We start from the raw sequence: 24914 nt of genomic DNA, 5'->3' as shown, positions 1-24914 counted from the left end.
CTGGATGTTGTGGCTGATTTCAGTCTGCTGCTATCTTAGTTCCAATAGAAGTTTTAACTCCTGTACTGTAACTTGACAGTAGACTTGACTAGACAGACATTCCTTGGGTATGGTGAATTTTAGGTTTTATTTTCCAAGCAGGCTTCTTGTCTCTGCCTTGTACTATTCATTTGTTTATAACTCTGCATAGGTTGGAGTGCATCATACTTTCATTTCCTAGTCTTCATTGTCATGTGGTTTGGTTTTATCCATACATGCAGATTTTCTGGTCACAGGTTCCTCAATAGCTTTAATCTCATTTTATGAAAATGAACCTGAGTTGACAAGTTTGTCTCATCAAGCAGTGGTTACTCTGGCTCTTGGGTGCTCCCTGCAGTGCTTACTCAAGCTGGGTGTGCTCAGGTTTGGTTAAAAAATAGCTGTTCTTGTAGACCTTTGAGGGACAGAATCCAGAAGTCAGGTGCTGATGGTCACATCCTCACCTCTCACTGACAGGGATGGGGAAGGTTGTTTCCTGTGTGCTAAATGGAGGAAGCAAGGACTTAACATGATTGCTGCTGGATTATTTGAACTCAATGTGTCACCTCTGGGTTGGAGCCTGTGAGATTGCATTCCCCTGTGAGAAGGCCAAACTCAAGGCTTTCCTCTCTGTTAAAGCTCCTCAAGAGTGAGGGCTGACAATGCCCACATCTTGGGACAGAGCTCCAAGAGCTAAACTAATGCAGTGTGTGGGGTTCTCCTCTGGTGCAAAGTGCATATTTAGGTGTGTATCATCCTGCCCACCTGCTTGGGCCCTATCTCAGCAGCACAGAAATCAGAGTGGAGAGCAGAATTCAAACTGCACACGATCTGTGTGAGAAATATTAGCAGCCTGGTGTGATATTGCTGTGTTGTTCCATGTGGGTGTGATGGAGCTGATTTGAGTCAGAATGCTCTTCCCTCTGAAGCGGTCCAAGAACAAATGCGTGTGTGTTACGTATCCCAGAAAGTCTGTTAGTTTGCTGGGAATTTTTTACTTAAGTTTCATGTGATTCAGAGAGCAAGAAATAGTTCAGGTCTGAGGGCATGTTAAATGACTTGTGACTCACGAGTCAAATTTGATGTTTACCTCTGGACTTATTCCACTTCTGTTTGGGGAAAAGAGCTTGCTGAATTCTTTCTCGAAGAGGTCTGCAACAATTTTGAGTCACTCCAGCTGATTCATAATGCCTGAACTGGGATGCAGACCATTTCCTTATGCACAGCAGATGTTGAGTTCCTGTTTTAGTGCTTGTAATAAAACTGTTCATGCAATTAAGCACTTACTTAAAAACTGTAAGATGTGGGCAGTGTCGGTAACTTAGTTATGTGTAGTGATGTATAATCATCACTCATCAGCCATGAATTTCATAAGGTTTTGATAAGGTTTGTATATACACAGCAAGAAATAAGTGCACATGAAAATAATTATTAGATTTCCTGCACTGCTCTTCTGTACTGGGTGCATGCAGTTATTCAGTGCCAGGCTGTTGTAAGAACAGAACATATAGCTACAGAAATATGCTTTAAAAATGACTTTTAGAATATCAGTGCTTTTGGAGAAATTGGGTGTCAGTGTTGTGGTGATCCAGAACATCCTCATCTTGGTGTTGGTTGAGAGGTTTTGGGTTTGTTCCACATCCAAGGGACTGCCTCCTAACTTGGCAGTTAGGTCAGCAGAGCTCACAGATATCAGTAAAGATTAAAAAAGTAAATATAAAAAAACCATACAAGCAAGGGATGAATTCACAAGTATTTGGTTTGCCTTTACCCCTCGGCTTTTTAAAAGACAAGAACAAAAACTTGTGTGGCTGTATTATGTAGGGATATGACATTGTGGCCATTCTGTGAGCCTAGTTCTCTCATTGAAGTATTTCTATTACTGTGTTTTTCCTTTCAAAAGAAGCCAGGTAGGTGGTTCTAGGGAAAGGTTTGCCCTCTGGAGAAAGTTCATTAAGGACTGTCATACAGCTTCTTGCATGGCTAATTTCCAGCTCTCCATTAAAGTTGACCTCCCCAGCGATAGCTAGGTATGCCTAATCGGAAAAGACTGTAAATTGAGACAAGGTGAGAAGGTTTTCACATCTCTTGCAGGGACCAACCTGTTCTTTAGAGCACGGAGTCTGCAAACCCCGTGTTCCAGCTGTGCTGTTGCAGTCTGAGCCCAAGTGTGTTTGGGGCACTTGCTGCAGTGTGCTCTGGTAGGTGATTAATGTGCAGCAGGTGGACTCCCTAACAAAGTCTTAATTCTTAGCAGAAAAAGGTTAACAGGAACAAAATTTACCCTCCTAGGATTAAAAGATCTTCTAGTGTCTAGAGCAAGAAATGCAGGCACTGGCTACTGAGTGCTGTTTATCTCCAGCTAAAGGGAAGGCAGGAGTCGGTGTAGAGGTAAAACGAGAGTGACACAGGACAGAATATACTGGAACCACCAGAGTGCCTTATTAATGCTGCAGTTTTCACACAGCTCTACAAACAAATTTCTACAGTCTGTGGGCTTTGTTACCACTGCTGGCTGTGGTTCAGCATCGATAAAAATAAAATTGAATGTACACTATGTGCACTCCGTGGGAGGATTCTGTCAGTGCCAACGGAAGCATTGTCTGTTCGTCTCTGAAGAAATACAACATTTGCTACTAAGGAATGAAAATAGAATTTTCCTAAATTACACAAAAACAACAGAAAAATTTTAAAACAAATGGCATCAGTGTGGGTCTCAAAATGATGCAGGGCACATACAAAAAATGTCTCCAGGCACTAAATGTCTCCAGCAGGATGCCTTCTAAGAATAAAGGGGTTTTAAGAGGATCCAGGGGTATTTCAATGAAAGCAGTTAAGCCAGTGCTTTGTTAAAAGCAAGGCTGACCACGCTTAACAAAAGTTAAGGTATCACTCCATTGTTACTAGATCACAAGCAGATGACAATAGTGAATAATGTGATGGACAATTCTCCCAGCTGAATGACTTCAAGGATTTAAACATCCTCTTATGTTTGAGAGGCATCAGGAGAGGAGTTGCAAAGAAAACATGGAATGTTCCATCAGTTGGCTCCTGGACACCTCCTGCAGAAGTGCAGAGCTATGCTGGGCTGCACCCAGGTGCCAGCTGGCAAAGGGACACCAACCCAGTGCTCTCAGAACCATCCCTCCAGCAGCAGGGCTGGAGCAGCACTCACCTCTCCAGGGCAGGGTGTTTGTGGACAGTTAGTCAGTGGCTTGGTTTTACTCTGTGAGATCTTCAGGAGCTTGCTTACTTATGCAAAGGATGCCAAGTTAATTGGGCTGAGCCATTCTGTTGTTACGAAATAACTTTTTGCCTTATCACATTTGGAAAAACCTCATGGTACCATAGAGGAGTTACCTCTGGTAGCAAGGGGGAGTAGTTGCTCTCTTCATTTTGCTTTGGAGCAGCAGTGGCTGCTTGTGAAGGGCTGTGGGTCAGGAGGTCACCCAGGACCTCCCGTGGAAGCTGTGGTTACCTTGCCTTTTATCACACAGCCATACCGTGGGTTTCCTGGGCATCTTCTGAACATGGTGATAGTGCTAGCATCAAGAAAGCCTCACACATCTGTTCTGGAGGAAATTAAGCTTGGAGGCTTTTAGCTGGTGTTTGGAGGATCTCTGAAATGAGGTGGGAAGAATGGCATTTAACTGGAAAGTCAAACAGGTTGAGATGCAGACTTTGTTGCTTTGCTATCCTTCTGTTTCTTTAGAGTCATCTCAGGACCAAGATACATGTCAGTCTCTTTGAAATCAGAATTAAAAAAAAATCCTGATTCCAAACAAGCACACATGCAAATAGCTACTTTTACTCTAATCAGCAGAAAAGATGTCAACTGTGAATGGTGCTGCAGTAAGAACTGCTCTGGCTGTGGTACCTTTATAAAGTGGAGTGTGCATGGTACAACAACAGCCAATTCAGACAGCAAGGAGGGAAGATAATTGCATATAAAATGCAGGATTTTTGTGTAATAGGGGGAGGAAAAGACCCAAAAACCAAACAACAAACTGTTCCTGAGTACAAGAACTATTGTACTGTGACCCTGTCTCTACCAAACAGTTGCTGTATTACTCTCCAAAGATGATAAATTTCTGAGCCAGTAAGTCACTCTTCATTTCTTTCAACTCTAGACCTCTACAGATTTCTGCTGTTTATACTATGAAATACTCTAGGACTCCATGCTGTAGGTCACATCGATCTGAAGCCAGTGGGTTTTTCTAGATGGGTAGTTAATCAGGAACTGGTTATTTCCCAGTCCTCTTCCTGCAGGCACATTACATAGGCACTCAGAGTGCCTTTGGACAGCTGAGAATTGAGTAATAGCAAGGGGTTTCTTGCATCAGAATAATGATGAGGGGAAAATGGATGAGTTTCAGAGAAAGCGTGAAAATGTTATCTTGAGCACAGTGGTCCCAATCCTGCAATGCACTGAGCGTGTCCTGGGCTCCCTCTGCCCTGTGAGCATCAGGAGTTTGAGCAAAATGCTGAGCAGCTCTTGGATTTGGGGCTCAATAAACAATTGCTACTTAAATGTTTGGTTTTAGAAATTACACCTGTTTCCACATTATTTATTCTACTGATTGGCTTCTCTGGATTGCTCTTGGTCTGGACAAACAAGTCACAAACCTGGGAAGGGGGAAGCTTGCAAAGTATACCCAGTGACTCCCCATGGACCAGAGCCCGTACGGGCTGGCAGGGCAAGTTGTGGTGAATCCCCCCTGGGTCAGGCAGAGAAAACCCATTTGTGTCGGGGCACTGGTGGCCAGAAGGAGTGGATAGGGGATCACAAGGTAACTGAGGAACCCCTCTGGTCCCTGGGGTGCTCCTGCAGTAGGGAAGGGGGTGCTCAGGGCTTCACTGCTGCCTGGGCAGCACCTCTGCAGGTGGGCATTCAGCATCCTTCACCCTGTGTGATGGAGCATCCCCAGTTTTTCTTGACAGCTTGCTCAGTTGTTCCTCTGTTCTTTGCTGCAGTTTATCCTGGGCATTGTTTGCCTGGCTGAGCTGGAGTTGGTTTGTTTCTTCGTTGGTGCTTTATCATGTTGCTGTTTCTGTAGGCTCCCTGTAAGTTTTTTTTTCTTGCAGCTGAAGACTGATGGCACTGCATCGTCTGGCTGTGTAAGAATGAGGGGCTTGGGGAGGGGGGTGGCACCTTCGAGGCCATTGATCCCATCTTTATAACTTTGCCCTTTTAGCTGGGAACAGATTGTTTGCGTGGCGGTTCCAGACTGCACGGGCAGAATCCGAAGGACCGAACTTTACATAAACCATTTATACTAAACGTTGGGAATGGGGGCAACATAAATCAGCTACAATATCTATTACAAATTTATCACCTGATCAGTATTATCTTTGAGAGAAGGGGTCCAAGAACATGGGGAACTGAACTGTACCACAGGAAGTTTTGCCCTCTCGTAAATTAATTATTCAGGACACACAGAGCCTGGCCCCTTCAATGTATAGTCATTCTTTCCAGCCAGCATCCAGGACTTTAACTTCAGTGGCAATAATAAATAGGAAAAGTCTCAGGTGAAGCCAGTATTTCAAAGTAATTAATCATCTTCCCCTCATAGTCCCTCCGCCTCTCTCTTGGTTTTCTTTAACGAGGGAATTTCAGTAATAAATCTTTAATGATACATGTTAAGAATCCTTCATTAGTTCTTGTCTGCTTATTTCTTTTTTTTCTTTTTTTTTCATCCTTTTATGTTGTATGTTGGGAAGTTAAAATGCATATAAAAACTGAAACAAACCCAAAACAGAAACAAAAAAACCCCTCCAAGTGTTTTGGAAAGCCGATAATGTGGCAGGGCCTCTGCAAGGCTGCTCCTGGGGTGTGGGACGTGGTGCGTTTGCTAAGGACAGTCACAGAAAGGGGAGAGCGATTTCTGTGCTGCTAAATCAGAGGTGAATCAGGGTGCTTTTGAGTACAAATTCAGCACCTGATGGTGTGCAGGGGGTGTGGGGTGTCCCTGGCCCAGGCTGCTGGGCGCAGCAGGACGGGGGGGAGATGCATCTCTGAATAAGGGCGTTGAGGCGCCAGCAGCCATCACGCCTATCGGATGTGACAGGGACAGATGTGACAGATCGGTTCTGACACCCTTCCATACCACGAGCCCGTGGCTGGAGGTGACTGGTGTCCTTCCCCGGGTCCCCTCCCCGCTGCAGGACAGCACAACGACGCTCGGATGAACCTCGCCATCGCCCTGACTGCTGCCAGGTACGGCGCTGCCATGGCCAATTACGCTGAGGTGCTGCACTTGCTGAAGAGGAGGGACCCGGCCGGCGGGAAGGAGCGGGTGTGCGGCGTGCGCTGCAGGGACGTCCTCACAGGTGTGTGTCTGTGTGTCTGTGTCTGTGTTCTATGTTCTGTGTGTCTGTGCACCCCACGGCACCCTGCCCCACCCAGCAGGGAGCCCGGCACCCCCTGGCAGCGTGGGCTGTGGGAGGAAGCAGGCTGTGGGTAAACACCAGTGAAGCAGCACAGGAGCCATCTTCCCAGAGCGCAGCAGCCTGCCATTAGTGTCAGTCAGCCTTCAGTCCTGTCAGGTTTCTCACTCAAACACTGGTGTTTTGGCAGGGCAGACGAAGCTTTACATCCAAACCCTTCTGTCAAGCAAAGATGATGTTGTAAGGCACCACGTGCTGTACTGTAATAATCCCATTTACTGAGTCTGCAGGGTGAGGCTGAAGTCTGTCTTGGGTGAGAGGCAGGGTTCAGCCCAGCGCCTCCTCCCAGTCTGCCACCTTTATGGATACGATGGAGTTTCACTGTGAAACATTTTCTTTTAAATCTGGTGTTACGTGAAGACTTGGTTAATTTTTAAAAGCCGCCCCAGCTGTTCTGCTCAGAGCAGCACCGTATACTTTACAGTGAGTTAAGTTCATAGATAGATTAATAATGGAGAGTGTCAGTGAGCAGGAAAACAAATGGTGTATGTGATTGATACTGTTTTCTTTTGCAGGGCAGGAATTTGATGTCAAAGCCAAATGTGTTATCAATGCTACGGGACCTTTCACAGACTCAGTGCGCAAAATGGATGATCAGAAGGTACCAAACATCTGTCAGCCCAGCGCCGGCGTGCACATCGTGATGCCTGGCTATTACAGGTAACCACATCCAAAACATGCTCCATTTCTAACAGTCTCTGATGGTGTCTCTAATAAATAAGCTGGTGGAGATGCATTTGTAGATTTTGCAGTAGGTTTGAATGCACAATTTGATTTTTTTTTTAAAGAGGACTCTGGCGCTGTGCCTTGAGAGTAACGATTTCCTGTATTCATGTATAACAAAATTCATGTGTAAGAGTGAAGTCCTGTAGTTCTTAGCTAAAACTCACCACGGCAGGACTGCTACTGCAGCAGAGGGACGCTTAGGCAGAACATCTACAACAGGCTTGTAAAAGGAACCTTTTTTTAATAAAGAGTTTGAGTTGCCCTGCCTTAAAAAACCAAGAAGCATATAAAACCTTCCAGAGAGGAAGGCTCCTGTTCTCCCTGTGCAATGACACTGCACGACTGTAGTCTGCCACATTGCAACTTCCCTCGTAGTAAACATGAACATAGCATGTAGGCAATATAATAAGTAGTTCAAAAATAACATGATTAAATTCTGACACTGCTGCAGACACGAGCCCACCTGCCCGTGGTGGTTTTGGGGGAGAGGACTTGCCCCCCTCTGCTGACCTTGCAGCAGAGGTTCCCGTGGCACTCTGTGAGCACGCTCTCTGCACACTCCTGCTCCTTGCCTTATTTGCTGCTGCTAAGCCAAATCCCCTCTGCCAAGTAAGCCATGTCAGTTGAAGCTCAAATATTACCTTTGGTTTCTGAAGTCATTAGCATCCTAATGGAAATTCACATTTATAGACTTATCCCAATTCTGTTGATACAGTGCATTTATAATAGTGCCTTCCATATCATCATCACACTCCTCTGTGAACAGAAATTTAGACTTCCAGTGCACAACATGTTGTTTTTGCCAGAGCTGTCCCAATAGGACACGACCACTGACTGTAAAATTGAGGCATTTTTGGCCTAGTGTAAAATCACTCTTGCATTCTGTTCTTTTTCTGGTGTCTTTACACATGAAAAATGAGAAAATGGCCTGATAGCTGCTTTAAAGCACTAGCAGTGTGGAGAAATGGCTTTGTCATCCCAGCTTCCTCTTAGACTATGAAAAGAATGTGTGATTGACTTTATAGCCCTACAGCAAAAATGTGTAAAGTTTCAGAACTTTGAATCACTTTGTAAATTCAAAGTAGGTGATGTCTTGATATGTGTGAGGGCTCTGATCTATTTATTGGGTAATAACCAAATAATTTTAGTTGGAAATGTAGATAATTCTCATTTTGCTGGTTCCCCTGTGTATGTCAGCACGTGGGCATTACTTGTAGAACAGTGATCTCCCCACGAGCTGCCCCCGCTGATGAGACAGAGCAGTGAAGTCACATAGCTTAAACCAAGGAACTGTCTGCTAAGTGGAAAATACTCTTGGTATTTCATCTTAGCTGTATCACATCCTTCTGCTGCTGCCAAGGAATAATCCTCTAACAAGGAAAGATTGCCATTTCACTGCATCCACTCACCTTGTGGTAAATGTGTTAGAGAGCTTTGGGCCAGACTCATGCAAAGGAAAAATTTTTCATAACAGGTGGAGGTTTTTAGTTACAAACATATTTAAGATTTTGTAAAACTGATGTTAACCTAATGCATTCATTTCCCATGGGTTTCTTACTCATTTATGTTCTTCGTTAATAGTCCCAGTGTTCCTCCTCTTATTAATTCTATTTTTAGTATACACATTTATTCCACCACCAGCAGCAGCAACTCTTCCACTGCTCATTATTTAAGTGCATTATTTGCTAAAACGAGAGAGGGGTTTGGCTACTTTTGTTCAGACAGGCTTCCTGCCTGAGATGTGTGCATGAATGCAGTACTTTTTTCCCCTCCCTTCTGACAAATTTCAGATGTTTTCTGCCTTTCTGGAATTTCCCTGTATGCTCTGCATTTCAGATTCCAGCTGAGCTGTGAAACTTTAGTTCTACTCCAGTTACTCTTCAACAGCATTTGTGGTGCTTTGGTCAAATGGCTCTGGAGTCCCAGAACAGGCAGAGTTTGGCTGTAGGGATGCTTGTTTTTGTTGGGAAATGTCTTATTTTTAATCTGTTTGGTGGATCTTCAGTGGCTGATATAAGATGAAACAAACATAGCAATAGGAGATTGAGAACGAGCTTCCCAGGATATTCCCAGGATATATTCCCAGAATAACTGGTAACCATAAATTCAGTTAATTTGTTGGTATGGAAAACTCTTTCATCCTATCTCATCACTTGCTGTGTAATCTAACCAAAACCACTTCAGGCCATAAATGGTATGGAACTTAGTTTTGAGTCTTTACTGGTTTCTCTTCCTTATTTTTAAGAGTTTTTAGAAAATCACATTAGACATTTTCTCAAAAGTATGATTTTTTTTTAAGTTTTCTGAATATTCTGATACTGTATATTAAATTTCTAGTTTCCTTTGTCTCTAAATCAATAGCTTTTTCATTTTAAAAAGTAATCATTTGTCTGAGGTGATTTACCTTTCACAAATCTGTGTTGACTTCCCCTATTAAATTGTACTTCTCCAACCGTATGCTTAAGCTGTCTATAAATATCATCTAAAAAATGTTCTAATATACATGCTATATATGAAATTTTCAGCTTCTCTTCTAGCCTTTCCAGATATTGAAAACTTACCTTCAGTAATCAGTTTGAATATTTCATTTTTAGGAAGTCTAGTGATTCAGCTCGTGGCTCTCTTAAATAGGTAATTCATATCCAAGCAGGTCTTTGTCTGCCTTCAGCTTACTGCGTGGGTAGTTCTGTGAGTCCATTGAATTATTCACCTCTGGTGCTCCTTATTACCACCTAAATATATACCTCTTCTCCTCTTCCCATATATGTGCCACAGCCTCCTCCTGCTAGCAGGAATAGGTGCAAAACCTGCAGGCTGCTAAACTGACTGCACAGGTGTCTGTACAAGGACTTCCAAGCACCTGAAGCCAAAGTCAGCACCTTTCTTTTGAATAAAAATAACCAAAAAAAGGGGCAGCTTTACACGTTTTCCTGTGAGAAAGCTGTTTGCTTTGAAGTGTTTATAGAAACCTTTTGTTTTCTGAAATAGAAGCACAGCTATTTAATAAGTGATCAGGATAACTGGTTTTGCATACGTTCATTTTCTAGTTATTTTTAAAACCATATGAAGAAATGTTTACACACCCATCTCTGCACCCTTCTGTGAGTGCAGATGGTAAAAGCCATTGAGATTTTGTATGCCTGGTGACCTGAGAAGAAAGGTAATGTTCTGTTGCTTTGCCCAGGGGACAAGGTGTGCAAGAGCAGAGTCCCTGGCGATGCCTGAGGAGTTCTGACCCGTGTCCCTTCTTCCTTTCAGCCCTGGCAATATGGGGCTGCTTGACCCAGCCACCAGCGATGGCCGAGTGATTTTCTTCCTGCCCTGGGAGAAGATGACCATTGCAGGGACCACCGACAGCCCCACGGATGTTACTTCCCACCCCATTCCCACAGAGGAAGATATAAACTTCATTCTGAGCGAAGTGCGCAACTACCTGAGCGCTGATGTTGAAGGTGAGCCCTGGTCAGCTCTGGTTTTCCCAGGGAGGTCCTGCTGAGCCTGGCATTTCACTTTGAGTCAGTGCTCTCTGCCTGGAGACTGGCTGTGACTCTGATAACTGTGGCTCCCCTGCAGCTGGGGGTTTCCAAAATGAGCGGGACATGAAATGTCATCTTGATGTATGTTTCAGAGCTATAAAATAATGCTTTCCCAGACATCCCTGCACTGCTTGGACTATTGAAATGGAAATTGTTTGGTACCTGCATGTTCAGATTTCACATACCTTTCATCTCACTGATGCCAGCTGCACAGCCAAGAGCACCCTGGGCTGTTTGGGTGGTAGCTGCAAGGTTCTGCAGAACTGGGACAGAACTGGGACCAATGTATGTTGGGTCATACATCTGCCCAAGTACATCAAGTATTCACCTGCTTTTCTTGATGTAGGAGTTGTTCTGAGTTTTCCCATGCTATTGTGTTTATTTCCATTTCTCTAGGCACTTTATTGTTAGAATTATTTTTTTCTGATACAGTAGATACCTGATAGTGTCAGTTTTCAGTGGGAGAGGAAAGTATAATGGGCAGAAAGAGGAATTTTAAAAAATTACTTGGTGATAGTTGTTCCCTTCAGTAGCTGAGCTGAGAACACATCTGCTGTAAAATGCTGGCCTGCTTTGGCTCAGGGCTGGTTAACAGGAGAGAGGCTTTGTTCCTTCACAGTCAGGGTTTTAAAAATCACTCTGTGAAAGCACTTGTACTTCTGTATTTCTGCTGTGATTGCAGCATCAAAATAAATCTGAGATGCACTCTGCCTGGAACGTTGCAGCATCCATACATCCAGGAAAACTTGCTGTCCAGAGGTTGGAAATGCTCAGTTCCTTGTTTCTGGAAGTGGATAATTGGTGGCTCTGTGTTGTATAAAGTTCAGAAGAAGTCTTTGGGGAATGTACCTTTAAGTTCCTTGAGCAGAAGTTGGCTTATTTAAAGCACAGCAAGCCAGGCAGGTAGCTGGTGGAGTTAGGACTGTGAATAAGACAGAGGTTTTGCAAGGTATCTTACAAAAGTGCCTTATGGAGTGTTTAATTCTTTTGAATGAACCCTACCTGGGTGCACGCTGTTTTTCACATATGCAATTAGCAGTGTTTATAGATTGCTTGTTATTGAATTAACAACTGTGCTGGCCATATCAACTCACTGCAGACCTGCCTTTTTGCTGCCAGAGACAGTGCCAGGGTTATCAACTTACACAGGCTTGGATGTGTTCCAACTGTTTAATTATAGTGTCACGCATGCTGCTTTTTCTAGTTTCATTAGTTTATAAACGTAATATGGTATCTTATTTCTGTGATTAACACTTCATTTTGGCAGGTTAAACATGCTGGCAGAGCACCATTGATTTCTGAAATCTATTTTGTGTTCTTTGGGGATATTTTTTACACCCTATTACTGATTTTCAATTATCATTTATTTGGAAGTTGTCTTAAAAAACAAAAATATGTTCCAAAGACTTCAGCACAAAGCAAATGGGTCAGTTTCTCTATTGCAGATGTAATAAGCAGCGAAATTAATTTAATTAAATTCTCAAGTGGTCCCATGTTTTATATACTAAAAAAGAGTGACTTTTGGAGGCCAGGCTGTTTTCCTGCAACTGTTAGGGCTTTAGTGACTACTTGATGCCTCCAGGTTTTCTTCCTCCCAAGTTTCCAGAGCAGTCAGGGCTGGCTTTAGGGATTCACTTTTAACTGGATGGGAAGCAGAGGAATAGCAGTGGGGGAAAGAGTAAATGGCCATTAATCCAGGCTCCTTGTGGAGTGGGACAGGGATTCTGGAGCAGTGATAAGGAGAAGGCAGGGCTGGGAGAGGTGGTGGTGTAGGAGTGATGTGGACTTCTGATGGGTGGCTCTTTGGCTATTAACTGGTGTGAAAAATGGACCTCTCTGTGTGTTGGGCTAAAGAATGGTATTGATGGCAATCAGGGCAGTGCTGTTTCCATCAGTTCTGTAGCCCAGCTTCTCCCTTCCATTACTTTGGAGAATCTTCTCCAGGTTGTGGAGTTGCTCAGCAAACAGAGTGTGGTGCAGTCCTTGTTTCACAGCGAGCGTCTGCTCGGGGGCAATGCTGCAGGGGCTGGGAGGGTTGTCACATAAATTCCTGCCTCTTCCTGCCTGACTCGGGCTGCTCTTTCGTTCTGGACAGTGAGAAGAGGAGATGTGCTGGCAGCATGGAGTGGCATTCGTCCCCTGGTCACAGACCCCAGCTCCAAAGACACGCAGTCCATATCCCGGAATCACGTCGTCAGCATCAGCGAGAGCGGCCTTGTCACCATAGCAGGTAGTGGGAGTTCTCCTCAGATACACCTCTGCTGGGCTCTGTTTTATTCAAAACTTTTCCAGTGACAGGATTAATCCTTCATGTTCCTGTAGCTAGGTAATGATCTGTCAGTGGCAGTGTGGCAGGCTTGCTGGAGCAAGTCTAGTAAGGGTAATGCAATATATAAACTGCGTGCAGTCTGTACCAACTTGGTATTTCACTTGCTTTCTCCACATAAAGAGTAAATGTCTGGTTACAGGTGGGAAGTGGACAACCTACCGTGCCATGGCACAGGACACCATTGATGCAGCTATTCAGGCACATGATCTGAAGGCAGGTTCCAGTAAGACCATTGGGCTGCAGCTACAAGGGGCTGAGAACTGGAGTCCCACTCTCTACATTAGATTGGTCCAAGACTATGGGCTTGAAAGTGAGGTGAGTTATGGTTTCTGCTGGTGCTCTGGTGTCTCTGTGTTGGAGGGTTTTGTTTTCCCACTAAATCTAATATCAGCATAACTTGTACAGAGGTCTGCTGAACCTGGTAAGAGCTTATTCTCTGGCCAGGACAAAGACAGTTTTAACAAAAATAAATTCGAGTAATTGTTCTTCTGTTCTTGCCTTTTCTCTTCCTCATAATCTTGACTGTTCCCTGCTTTAAGATGTTACAGCATGGTAGGGTCTGTCTTCCTTTGAGCCCCACAAAACCTCTGCTTCAGATGTGATGACCCCAGCAGAGCAGAAGAGCTGGAGCAGTGGGTCACAGCTACCATGATGTACATTCAGTGGTGTCAGTGCTGATCTAACCAGGTGCTTCCCTGCCCCACAGTCACAATGTAAAACCTCTCCAGCCTGTTTGTTACTGGTGATAAGAGAACTGACAAGAAAAATGCATGTGTATTTGATGTGCTTTCAAAGCATACTGAGTTTGGTTTCATCTCCATAGGTGGCTCAGCATTTGGCTTCAACGTACGGTGGCAAGGCTTTTGAGGTGGCCAAAATAGCCCAGGTCACAGGGAAGAGATGGCCAGTTGTTGGGAAACGTCTTGTATCTGAATTTCCTTACATTGAAGCTGAGGTATGTGGGAAAACTACATCATGTCCTTTGGTTCTCTTGTTGGGTAAGCAGGTTGCTCTGTAAGCCCTTCCGTGAAGTCCACATTTTTTTTGTCTGTTGTTATTTTTCACCTTCCCTGGAGCCTGCTTTATTTTGATGTTTATATACATACACATCAATATTATATATACACATACAATTAAATAACTACAATTATATAGTGTGTTTATGAATAAAAGATAGGTGCCTTTCATCCCAGATGGGTTTTTATAAAACACTCCAAGGAAGAGGGAGATTTTCAATCCCTTTCCTCGACTGGATGGGAGCTCCTTACAGAAAGTTCATTTTGTGTAGGCAGCCCAGCAGTGGGGTTTGTGATGCTGAACACAAGTGCTGACAATGCCTGTCTGCTTTCCCATCTGCATTTCCCCCTGCCTTTTGTTGCAGGTTGTCTATGGTGTTAAGGAGTATGCCCGCACAGCAGTGGATATGATTTCCCGACGCACTCGCTTGGCCTTTCTGAATGTGCAGGCTGCAGAGGAAGCTCTGCCAAGAATCGTGGATATAATGGGGAGGGAACTTAACTGGAGTGAGCAGAAAAAAAAGGTACAAAGGGCCTTTTTTATCTTGAAACTGTTTTTGTTTTTTTTTAAGTAGTTTCCATGTTAACGATCTAAATTAGTTGAATAGAGAACTTCAAGTGATGCTCTCTTCCTGAGAGAGTGATTCACTTGGCGCATTTCATTACACAGACTTCATGAAAATAGCAGTGAAATGAGTTGGTGCTGGCTGGGGGGTGGAGGGGAATGTGAAGATCTGTACCCTGCTCTTCCCCAACTTTAAAAAGGAAAGCAGACTTGGCATCACTGTGCTATTCCTGTTCAAATATTTTGTCTTTCAACGGATCAGCCACAGCAAAGGGGGATCTTGTAGTCTGTGTTACTCCTTTTTGTCTGCTGTGTCTTTTTAAAAATGGTGATACAAAGTTTGCACTGTTCTCTGGTCTAAGTTAATGTTTGAGGTCACTGTTATCTTCCTTTGTCCTCTGCTCAGACATGCAGAAGCCAAGAGTTTGAAGCTGGCATGATGTTTCAGGCTGCATGGGCAGCCTGAGCTCCAGCAGCCCATAGCTGGGGAGGTAGCACCCAGTGTCACCACAGCCTGCAGGAAGGGACGTGGGACATGTACTGTGTGCACCTGCAGAGCTCTCTCTGCGTGCTGTGAGCTGGCTGCTGCCAGCAAGGCAGCCTCTGAATGTCCACTGGGGTTCTTTGGGATAAGTCCTTTCCTTTCAAATGAGGCTAAACCCCCCCTTGATCCTGAGCATCCCTTCTGTAACCAGTCCTGGGCCATTTTGAAGTGCTTACATTGACAGCAGTGCCTATCCAGAAGAGCATTCTTCAATTTACATCTTCTAGTAAGACCATTAACTAAGTCTTTGTTGATTTGGAACTTCAAGGCTTTTGTAGGCAAAATTTGTTTGCTTACACTGAAGTATGTAAGAGTAGTCTGGTCAGCTTCAGTTGGTCTCCTGCTATCCCTTCCCCAACAAGTCTTTGCCAGGTGAGGTGTCTGATCTCTACATGCCTTTTACCTCTCACAGCTGCTGCAGCCATCCCTTGGTGTGCTTGCTCTTCTTTAGCTGCTGTGTGGGTTCTCATACTGGTACCCATGTGGCAGATGCTCCCATTATTCCTAGAGCCACGTTTGGTGCACCCAGGGCTGTGGAGAGAACTCTGCTCTACCCTACACTGCTTCATCTGTGTCAGGTGTTTATCACTTATCAAAAACACTGCCTATAGAAGACCTCCTGCTGAACTTTCTGGTAATAAATTAATTTTGCCACAGTCAAGAAACTAATTTAAAACACAAAGAAACTAATTTAAAACATCTGCCTCCAGATGTTGAGCCTCCAGATTTTTTTCCTTCTCTGATTTTAGACAGCTAGATGAAACCTTGCTCTCAGGTACCAGCTGTGAGTCAAATAGCATTTTGTGGGCCTGACCAGCAAGTTCCATTCCTCATGAAATAGGTAGAAGCACCATGTGTGACGGGAGGCATGGTATGGTCCTGGAAGTGTTCACACAGTAATTAGAAAGCTTCACTAGACTTGTTAGCTAAAGGCTAAAAAGTGCCAAAGCTTAACTTCTCTTTTAAATACTTCTCAGCTACCATCTGCTTGATTTTGGGACATTAGATAAATTCTGGTTAAGTGGAAGAAGCCAATAAATGCTAAATTAAAAATAATCGTGTAAGAGCTTCCTATTTCTCACATATGCATTTCTTCTTTTTTGTTGTTGTTGTTGTAGGAAGAACTTGAAGCTGCTAAAAAATTTCTCTATTATGAAATGGGCTACAAAGTAAAATCTGATCAATTAACAGACAGGTCTGAAATCAGTCTAGGGCCCTCAGATATTGAAAGGTAAGTAAGAGAGTTCTCTCTGCTGCTAGGAATGAATACCTGTCATTCCTCTGAGTACAGTTTTCCCCACGGATAATCCTTATCTTGCAGGTACAAGAAGAGATTCCACATGTTTGACAAGGACAAGAAAGGGTTTATTACTATACTGGATGTGCAGCGTGTCTTGGAGGTAATGTTTCCTCGTGTTCTTTTACTTTCCTTTTTAAGCCTCTTATCTAAATTTCAGAGTGTGGCACAAATAGTGCTGAACAAGCCAGCTGACATACTTCTGTGCTCTTTTTCTTTTTTTTTCTTTTTTTTTGTCCAGAGCATCAGTATGCAAATTGCTGAAAATACACTTCATGATATTCTAAGTGAAGTGGATCTGAACAAAAACGGGCAGGTCGAGCTCAATGAGTTTTTGCAGGTAGGTGTTTCTTTGTTACAAGAGAAACTCTGACTTCAGTTAAGCAAGGCAGAAGTGTTTTTGTTTTTCTCTCTCTCTGCTGAAGGGTGGGGTTGGAGGGTAGGTGAGTGTGCAGAAACAGACCCAAAGAACAGATTCAGTTTACAAAGTACAACACAATACAGACCTGGATTTGGCTTTTTAATACAGAAATATTGTTCAAGTATATTCAAACAGCACAGTCGTGCACTGAGAGGTGTACCATGCACACTGACACGTATCTGGGTTTGTGAAGTGATTACTAATTTCTAAACTACTTTGAATATTTTAAAGAATGAGCTTGTGGCTAAAGCTCATCCAGTCCATAAAATCCCATGTTGGCTGCTGGGTTGGCTGCATTGTCTCAGTTAGCATGGAAGACATTATGTTGACAACCTTTACATCTGCTTTCTGCAGGGCTTTAAAATAAATGTAAGGGTGCTGCTGAAGCATTGGTTTGCTCAGCTCCTTTTGCCTTGCAGTTTGCCAGCCAGCTGTGTTTTTGCAGAGCCTTCCTTGGTGTGGTATTTCAAGTGACTGCCATGTCTTTCCTGCATGGTGGCAATGATGAATGCTGAACATGAGATAAATTAATGCTGGGGATTTTGGTCAATGTCAGCCCTTTCTTCACTGTGTCAAGTTAAACAAACAAGATCAAGGCAAAGGAAATGGTAATTGTCTCTCTCGAGATGAGCTGTAGATAAGAGCAGCATTTCTGAATCTAAATGCAGAAAATTTTCACAGGTTGTGTCCAGCATTAGAAAAAAGGACTATTTATTTGCCTGAAATGCAGCAATTTAGCTGGGTAACTGAAATGCACTTGGGGGAAGGGGCAAAAATTCCCCAAACAAACCAGGGAGGTGAAAGAAATAATGCCTTTGGGAGCTTATGATTATGTATTCAAATGTAAGAGAAAATCCCAGCTGTTTTCCTGGCTGTTGAAAAGGGGCTCCCTCTTACATCCCTTTGTCTGTGGAAACTTTTAATTAGTGGAGGGGAACCCAGCATTTGCTGTAAGGGCTGTGTTGACCTATAATTTGGTTGCTGAAACAACTACTAATTACATATTTTGTGGGTTTTTTGGTGGCTTTCTGGGGTTTTTGCTTTACTTTGCCGAAAAATCACATTAAGGGTTGCCTGCCCCAAGCCAACAAATCTTTAAAATGGAAAAGGCAGCTCACTGGTGTGCTGTAGTTTCACAGGTACTTTTGTAAAACCGTGTAGCTGTGGCTGCTGGCTTCTCCTCCACCTTCCCCAGAGAGATCTGAACGTTGCCCCGTGGCTCAGGCACCTCCTCCTGCAGCCACCCAGAGCAGCACACGGGAGCTGCTGCCCTGCCAAAGGGGAAGTAGGAAGCCTGGTGATGAAATTAACAGGAGGTTGCCATGGAAGGAACAAAATACATGAAATGTTTGTTTGTTTTATTTTTTTTTAATGGATCTGTTAAGTCAGCTCCCAATACTTCTGTGTTTGCTCTCTGAAAACTTTCAAGTAATTGCATTTTACCGCAGAGTGCTTGTGGAAAGCCATGTGCAAATATTTGTGGACATTTATATTAGAATATAGGAACACTTTGTACCAGGGTGGCTGCCTAGCTCTGCAGGTGGGGAGCAGGGCCATGCCAAGGGTTTGGTTTGGCCAGCAGCAAGTTGCCACTCAACCCTCACACACAGTGAGGGTTTTCCAGCCTTGGCTGGGTCTGTGAAGCACAGGGTTCCTTTCTGTCCCTTCCCCTTCCCTTCCCTTCCCTTCCCTTCCCTTCCCTTCCCTTCCCTTCCCTTCCCTTCCCTCCCTTCCCTTCCCTTCCCTTCCCTTCCCTTCCCTTCCCTTCCTTCCCTCCCTTCCCTTCCCTTCCCTTCCCTTCCCTTCCCTTCCTTCCTTCCCTTCCCTTCCCTTCCCTTCCCTTCCCTTCCCTTCCTTCCTTTCCCTTCCTTCCCTTCCTCCCTTCCCTTCCCTTCCCTCCCTTCCCTCCTTCCCTGGTGCTCCTTCCAGCTTTGACAGGGTTGATGCCACATTTGCATAGAGGTCCAGCTGCAGATATAATTAATAGGTATTCCTATGGAAGGGAAGAAATCTGGAAGATTCTTAGCACTCAGTGGGAGTAAGAAATTGCATTCTCTAAGTGCCGATTGCTTTCCATAGCAGTCTTTGACAAGCTGACTGCATGTAATTTCAAGTCTAATGCTCACTTTATCCGTGGGATAAAAAAGAATTAACTAAAATCTTAGCACTAGTGTGTGTTCGTTAAGATAGAGCTGAGTCCAGTTTCAAGGACTTAAAGGCAAATTAGTTTTAAAAGTCTATAAAGGAATTTGGATTTGAAAGAATTGTGGAAGTCAAGTACACTGTCTCTCCAAAGCAGGGCATGTGAACGAAAAAGGGTATGGTCTGGGGTCAGTGGTAGATCAGGAATGGTGTTCTAGTGACATCTTTCAGATATTAAAAGAAAAAAAAAAGCACCTGTGAAATAGATGGGTTCTCCTGTATTCTTAAATGTCACTGAAAAAATCCTGGTGTTGATGGCTGCCTGCGCTACTGCGCTCCCAAATCGTGGCATTTGGTACTTCTGCTCTCCCTGCCACCCGTGCCTGCCCAACACCTTCACAGACAGTTCTGGAAAATGTAAATGAGCCCTGATCTGAGTCTTTGCTTTACGTATGGGAAAATCAGTTCCACGTATTATTCCTTAATTACTTTCCCCAAGAGTGTCCCCTCCACCAGTGGGATGGGGAGGGTGTCACCCAGTGGGTGCAGCGTGTGGCTCTGCGGGTGCCCCGTGTCCCTGCGGCCACCGCCGGGGAGGGCTGTGGTGGCTGCTGGCAGACCTCCCGTGAGGGGCTGTCCCCTCTGGGCTGTGTCCCTGTCAGGAGCTGATGGGTGCTCTCCCTCCTGCAGCTGATGAGTGCCATCCAGAAGGGCCACGTCTCGGGCAGCCGTCTGGCCGTGCTGATGAAGACAGCGGAGGAGAGCCTGCGGCGGCGGGGGGTCATCCCGGTGGACCGCAGTGGGGGGGGGGCTCTGAGGGAGGACACAGACACACAGCCCCTGCCTGCCCCCTCCTCTCTGCTGACAACATTCCAGTGCTCCCGAGTGTCCTTGCTTGCCCCAGGTGACCGGTGTCTGTCTGTCCCTCTGGCTCTCTCAGAAATACACTGCTGTGTTTGCACCCACGACTTACGGCTTTCTGTGTGGCTCTGACTGCCCCAGGACCTGGCCTTCGGGCTGGGTGTCCCTTGGGCAGAGGAGCTGATTAACAAGAGTTCAGGCATACACTCCAGAAAGATTCAGGTGCAGACACAAGCACACGTGCACAGGTTGCCTTGTTCACTAACTTCCACATCACCTTTACCTTTAAAAAGAAGTGAATCCTGCCTTGAAATGCGTGGCGTTGAGTTTTGCAAGTACCTGTTGAGTATTTACAAGCAGCTGCTCTGTCCTCTTCCACACAAGCAAGAAGGGGAAGGCCGATGTGCTGGGCTGGAGATAGAATCACAGGAGGAGCCAAGCTGGGACTGCTGAGGTGGCAGTGGTGGTGAAGAACCATGGTGAGCCTTCCTTCTGCAGGCTGCTGGCTTTGCTCCTTCCAGTGCTCTTCCTGCAGTGGTACCAATCCTTGGCCAGGCAAAATCATCAGCAGTACAAAGCTGGAAAACTACAAGACATCTTGATTAATCACCCAGGCTAATAATTGAGTTAAAAGCTAGGAGACAGCTTTCCTGTCCCCCATATTAATAAAAATAAGCTTCCTTTAATAAATAGCAGTGTCTAGCAGGTGGTGTTTGAGGCTGTAGAGTGCTTCATGCTGTTTCCAGCTTTGGTCAAGCACTGTGGAGGATGGCAGGTTTTGATACCATAACAGTCTTAATTGTTTATTTAAAATGCTCAGACACAAAGTGAAACAATGAAATCTGTTTTGCATTCCACTAACTTTTCTATAACAGTGAAAGGGCTATTTTTCAGCAGATTAATTAAAAAAAAAAAAAAAAAAAAAAAGGACCACTCAATTGAGCACTTTTCAGTGGTGTTATATCTGGCTCTTTGCCCTTCTGCTGTTGGATAGACTGGGTTCCAGATCAGATGGAGGAGCTCTGCCTGATGCAGAGCAAGGAAGGGAAAAACAGAAGAATGGTTTGCTGATGAATTTGTCATTCTGTCCTCTTGTTCAAGTAGAAATAACAGTTTACAGCCCAAAACGAGCCTCAGTTTCAAGGTGTCAGAATTTCTACCTGTGCAAAATCTGATGTCACCACTGTCCCTAAAGGACAACAGAAGCACAGGAATGAACAGCAAAGGTTATGTGGGTATTTTAAAAGGGAGACTGATAACATCCACAGAAGGGAGATGCTGAGGAGCACTAGGATGTGGGGTGGCAGGTACAGATGATGTGTTTGGCTGGAGAGGAGAGGCCTTTAAAAAAAATTATTTAAATTATCTGTTTAAGAACACTAGGTACAAAACCCAAAAAAAAGCAAGTCTCATTTAATATTGGGTAAAGGGATATATTTCTGTCAGTCCAGACAATGGATGAAATCTGGTGGGAAGGAGACAGTCTGGGGTAAAATGCCTTTCAAATAGTTTTTGCATGTTAATTTTTATTTAAATTGCTGCCTTGTACCAAAATGCAGATATTGTGAAGGGGTTGTGGCTTTCTTGCTTTGAGTTCTGTGCTGGTGAGGCACACTCAGTGTGAACAAGGACTGAGCATGTTTGACAATGACAGGATTTGTGTTATGAACAAAGAAAGGGGTTTGTTCCTGTGCTCCTGTAAACTTTTATTTTCTAAAATTCTGTTCCAATGTGTTCAGGTAAAGTATGTCATGTTTGACACAGCTTCAGGCTGTCAAAACTGTTTTCAGATAAAAGCACAGTAAGAGTTGCACACTGCAGGACTGGAGTGGGATGCATGGACAGTACACAGGTTATTTTGGTTCAGTGAGCACAAAGGGGGTTAGGATTCTGCTATTAACAGTAATTTTTAAAAAATTTTAAAAATAAAAGGTAATGAGACCTTTTCCAGGCCACATAAATATTTACAATATTTAACATCTTTTGTATGGTTTAAAGAAAAATTCTCCTCCACTCCTCTATTAAAGGCACTGTTAAGAATTAATAATACAAGCGAGTTTACCTGTAAAGCCAGAATTTTCTGCTTTGTACCCAAAATCTGCTCTTTGTTCTCTTGTTCTAGTAATCCTGCATACAGAAATTGACTGTGACTGTGACTTTGGGATTTTCTTGGCTCTCTGTGTGTCCTCCAATACGGATTTGCTTTGCATCTTAGGCACTTTACTGTCATGCTTCTCTGCTCTTTTGTGTGGCACAGCAAGATCTCGTACGCCTACCTTGTGTACCCAGAGACAATTGCATGTGTTACTTAAAACAGCTGAACCTAAATGTGGAAAAAAATCTAGAAGTATTTATTTATCACCTCACATTTGTTTTCAGGAATGCTGGTTTGGGTTTTGTTTTGTTTGTAATGTGAATGTAGGAAGAGTTGTACAATGTCTCTGCCATGCATTGTTCTGATCCGGGGTGGATGAACAGCAATGTGATTTTTGTGTTTGGTTTTGTTTTTGGTTTTTTTTTGAGGTAGAAGTTGGATTCCTGGGTGGGGGGTTTTGTTTTCTGTTTTAAATAAACTGCCTGCCTGGGGAGGGGGGATGCTTCTCCATGCAGTGTGTTTCTGTGTGTGTATGGATAGGTATGTCTGTGTGTACACACACACGTACCCACTGCATGTGTGACATGTGGCACTTGGGTATTCCCTGCAGCTGCCGTTCCAAACCGAACCCTTAAATGCTGTGTTTGAGGCTGGGTTGTCATTTTTATAACTGTCTTGGTGTTTTACTGCCATTATTTATTACTTTTGATATACAGAATGAGCCGCATGCATTTATAGAGCAATAAGAGGATGTATTTAATGTGCCTTGTTTTTAACTGAGTAAGAGCTGAAAGCATGAATCAATAAAACTGATTAAAAATGGTCCCTTCCCTGGCAGTTTGTTGTGGCAGCCACAAAAATAACTTTGATCAGCCTTGAAAAAGTTTATTTTTGAAGGAAAAATCTTCACGCAGATGCTTCTCAGGAAACATCACATAATTTTGTCCACGCTTTCCCATTTTAGCCCAGAATTTAGCACTTCCTAGTTTAAAAGTGAAAATTATGAGTTAATAATTTTTGGCATCCCTGGGGGGTAGGAGCTGTGTGTGTGCTGGGTGCTGACAGGCAGGGTGAGGCCTCTAACACCTCACACTGGAGTTGCAGCCACCCCACTGGCCTGGGTCTGGGTCTGGGTCTGGGTCTGGGGGAAATGCCAGTCCCCAGTGTTCCTTTGCACACTGATTAATTTTATTGTAACTAAAATAAGCAGAAATGAATGGAAGAGGTTTCATAATCCATTCTGATCATTTCTACATGTCAAGTTAATCCAGGGTTGCCACACGTTGATAAATGTTCTGACAGAAAAAATGCTATATATTTTCATTGTCAGTAAATCAGCAAAGCTGTTATCAGTTTTAACGCAATTTTTATAATCTCCATATTATTTTATAGGTTTTAATTTACACTTGTAATAGGGATATTCCACGGCTGTGATGTCACTGTGCTGAATGCAGGGCTTGTGTACGTGCAGCCAGGAAAGCTCCACGTCTCCCCCACAGAAATAAACAGGACCAATACCACCCGAGTGTAATTACAGAGACTGTGAATTTTATCTAATCTGTGGCGTGTAAGTAACGTGTCAGGAAACATTTGCAACAATCGTCTTCATCCCAGATATTCTGCAGCACTGAAATTGCCTTGGGTCACGCTCTGGAATCTGCTACTCAATGCAGAGTTTTTCTGGACAGTCTTTTGGGGCTGGGTGCTCTGCACCAAACCTCGCAGCCTGCTTTGGGAATGTGCTGTGGAAGATCCTAACAATATTCATGTTGCAGCCTTGGTGCCTGAGCTGGGTGTTCCCCAGGTCAGGTAGGAGCTGATTGCATCTCTTGAGGAGAGAAACCCAGCTTCAGCAGGGAGGGATCTTGGCTGCTAAGGGAGTCCTGCTTCCCCTGGCTGGAAAAGGAGGGTGGCAGAGCTGTCAGTGCATTCTGCATCGGGGTTCTTGCCCTGGGTCCCCTGGAGGAATCACTGCACCCTGGTCCAGATGCTGCCAGGCTGGCTGGGGGACCCATCCTGGCCTGCTGGCTGGGAAGCTGCTGCTGAAGGCACTGGGATCAACTGGTCTCCTCTGGGATGGCAAATACAGCCAGAGATCAAGTTTTGCTGCCCTGTGCCAGCCTTGAGCTTTGTCTGGGTTTGCTCACAGCAGTTCTGCATGGGCAGTCAGGTACACCGGGCTGTCTGGGGAGGGCTGGGAGCAGGTTTGGAGCTTTCTGCACAAAACGGGGGAAGTTTTGCCTGTATTCTTTAACTGAACTTGATCCTCAGCAAACGCCAGCAGTGCCAGCCTGCTGTGTCTGCCTCCTCTGAACCCCCAGCCCAGAACCGCTCAAGCACCTGGAGCCGCCTCAGTTCCACAGCCCTGGGGTTTCCAGAGCTCCCCTGGTCCCCTCCTCCTCCACGGGCTTTATTTAACTCCATCAGGTAACCTCGGTTCTGCTTTAGCAAGGTCCCATCATTTGTTTGTCCAGCTGGGGTGGGGGTGATGGGGGTGATCAGGAGCAGTGACACGGGGGGAGCAGTGACGGTGCCAGCCAGAGGCAGCTCCCCAGCAAGCACAGCACCTCAGCTCCTTCCTTTGCTCTCTCCTAAGTTGTTGCTCATCTTGTTTTACTGAAGTGGGCAGAAAATCCTTTTTTTTTATTTTATTTTTGTTAAAATTTATTTTTGCCTCTCTGCAATTAGCTGATTTGCAGTTCATTTCTATGCGAGCTGAGTTTTCCCTGTCCAAGTCAAGGAGCTGTAAATCTCAGATCCATCGAACTGACAGGGAAATATATTTCATTTTTCCCCATGAATCATTTGCCATCCTTATTGGAGAAAAATGGCAAAATTATGGTGTACCATGTTTTCATAAATTACCGCTTTTCTCTCCCCCTCCCCCAGCCCCCCCAATTTGTTCTCTAATTTGCTC

General features: G+C 44.4%; 1 protein-coding gene across 2 annotated transcripts in view; it reads left to right on the top strand.

Moving 5' to 3' along the window:
• The window catches only part of GPD2 (glycerol-3-phosphate dehydrogenase 2), a 51788-nt gene extending 28967 nt beyond the window's left edge, over positions 1-22821 (top strand). For both annotated transcript variants that reach the window (XM_030453980.1, XM_030453979.1), the window contains exons 7-17: positions 6184-6348; positions 6981-7125; positions 10450-10643; positions 12823-12957; positions 13196-13371; positions 13880-14011; positions 14438-14596; positions 16300-16412; positions 16503-16581; positions 16720-16818; positions 19732-22821. In XM_030453980.1, coding sequence (XP_030309840.1) covers positions 6184-6348; positions 6981-7125; positions 10450-10643; positions 12823-12957; positions 13196-13371; positions 13880-14011; positions 14438-14596; positions 16300-16412; positions 16503-16581; positions 16720-16818; positions 19732-20034 — 1700 coding nt within the window. In that variant the 3' untranslated portion in view covers positions 20035-22821. The remainder of the gene's footprint in view (positions 1-6183; positions 6349-6980; positions 7126-10449; positions 10644-12822; positions 12958-13195; positions 13372-13879; positions 14012-14437; positions 14597-16299; positions 16413-16502; positions 16582-16719; positions 16819-19731) is intronic.
• Positions 22822-24914: the final 2093 nt, after the last annotated feature.

This window comes from Calypte anna, chromosome 7, assembly GCF_003957555.1.
Source record: "Calypte anna isolate BGI_N300 chromosome 7, bCalAnn1_v1.p, whole genome shotgun sequence".
Lineage (NCBI taxonomy): Eukaryota > Metazoa > Chordata > Aves > Apodiformes > Trochilidae > Calypte > Calypte anna.
Note: the sequence above shows the minus strand (reverse complement) of the source record. Positions and strands in the feature narration are given on the sequence as shown.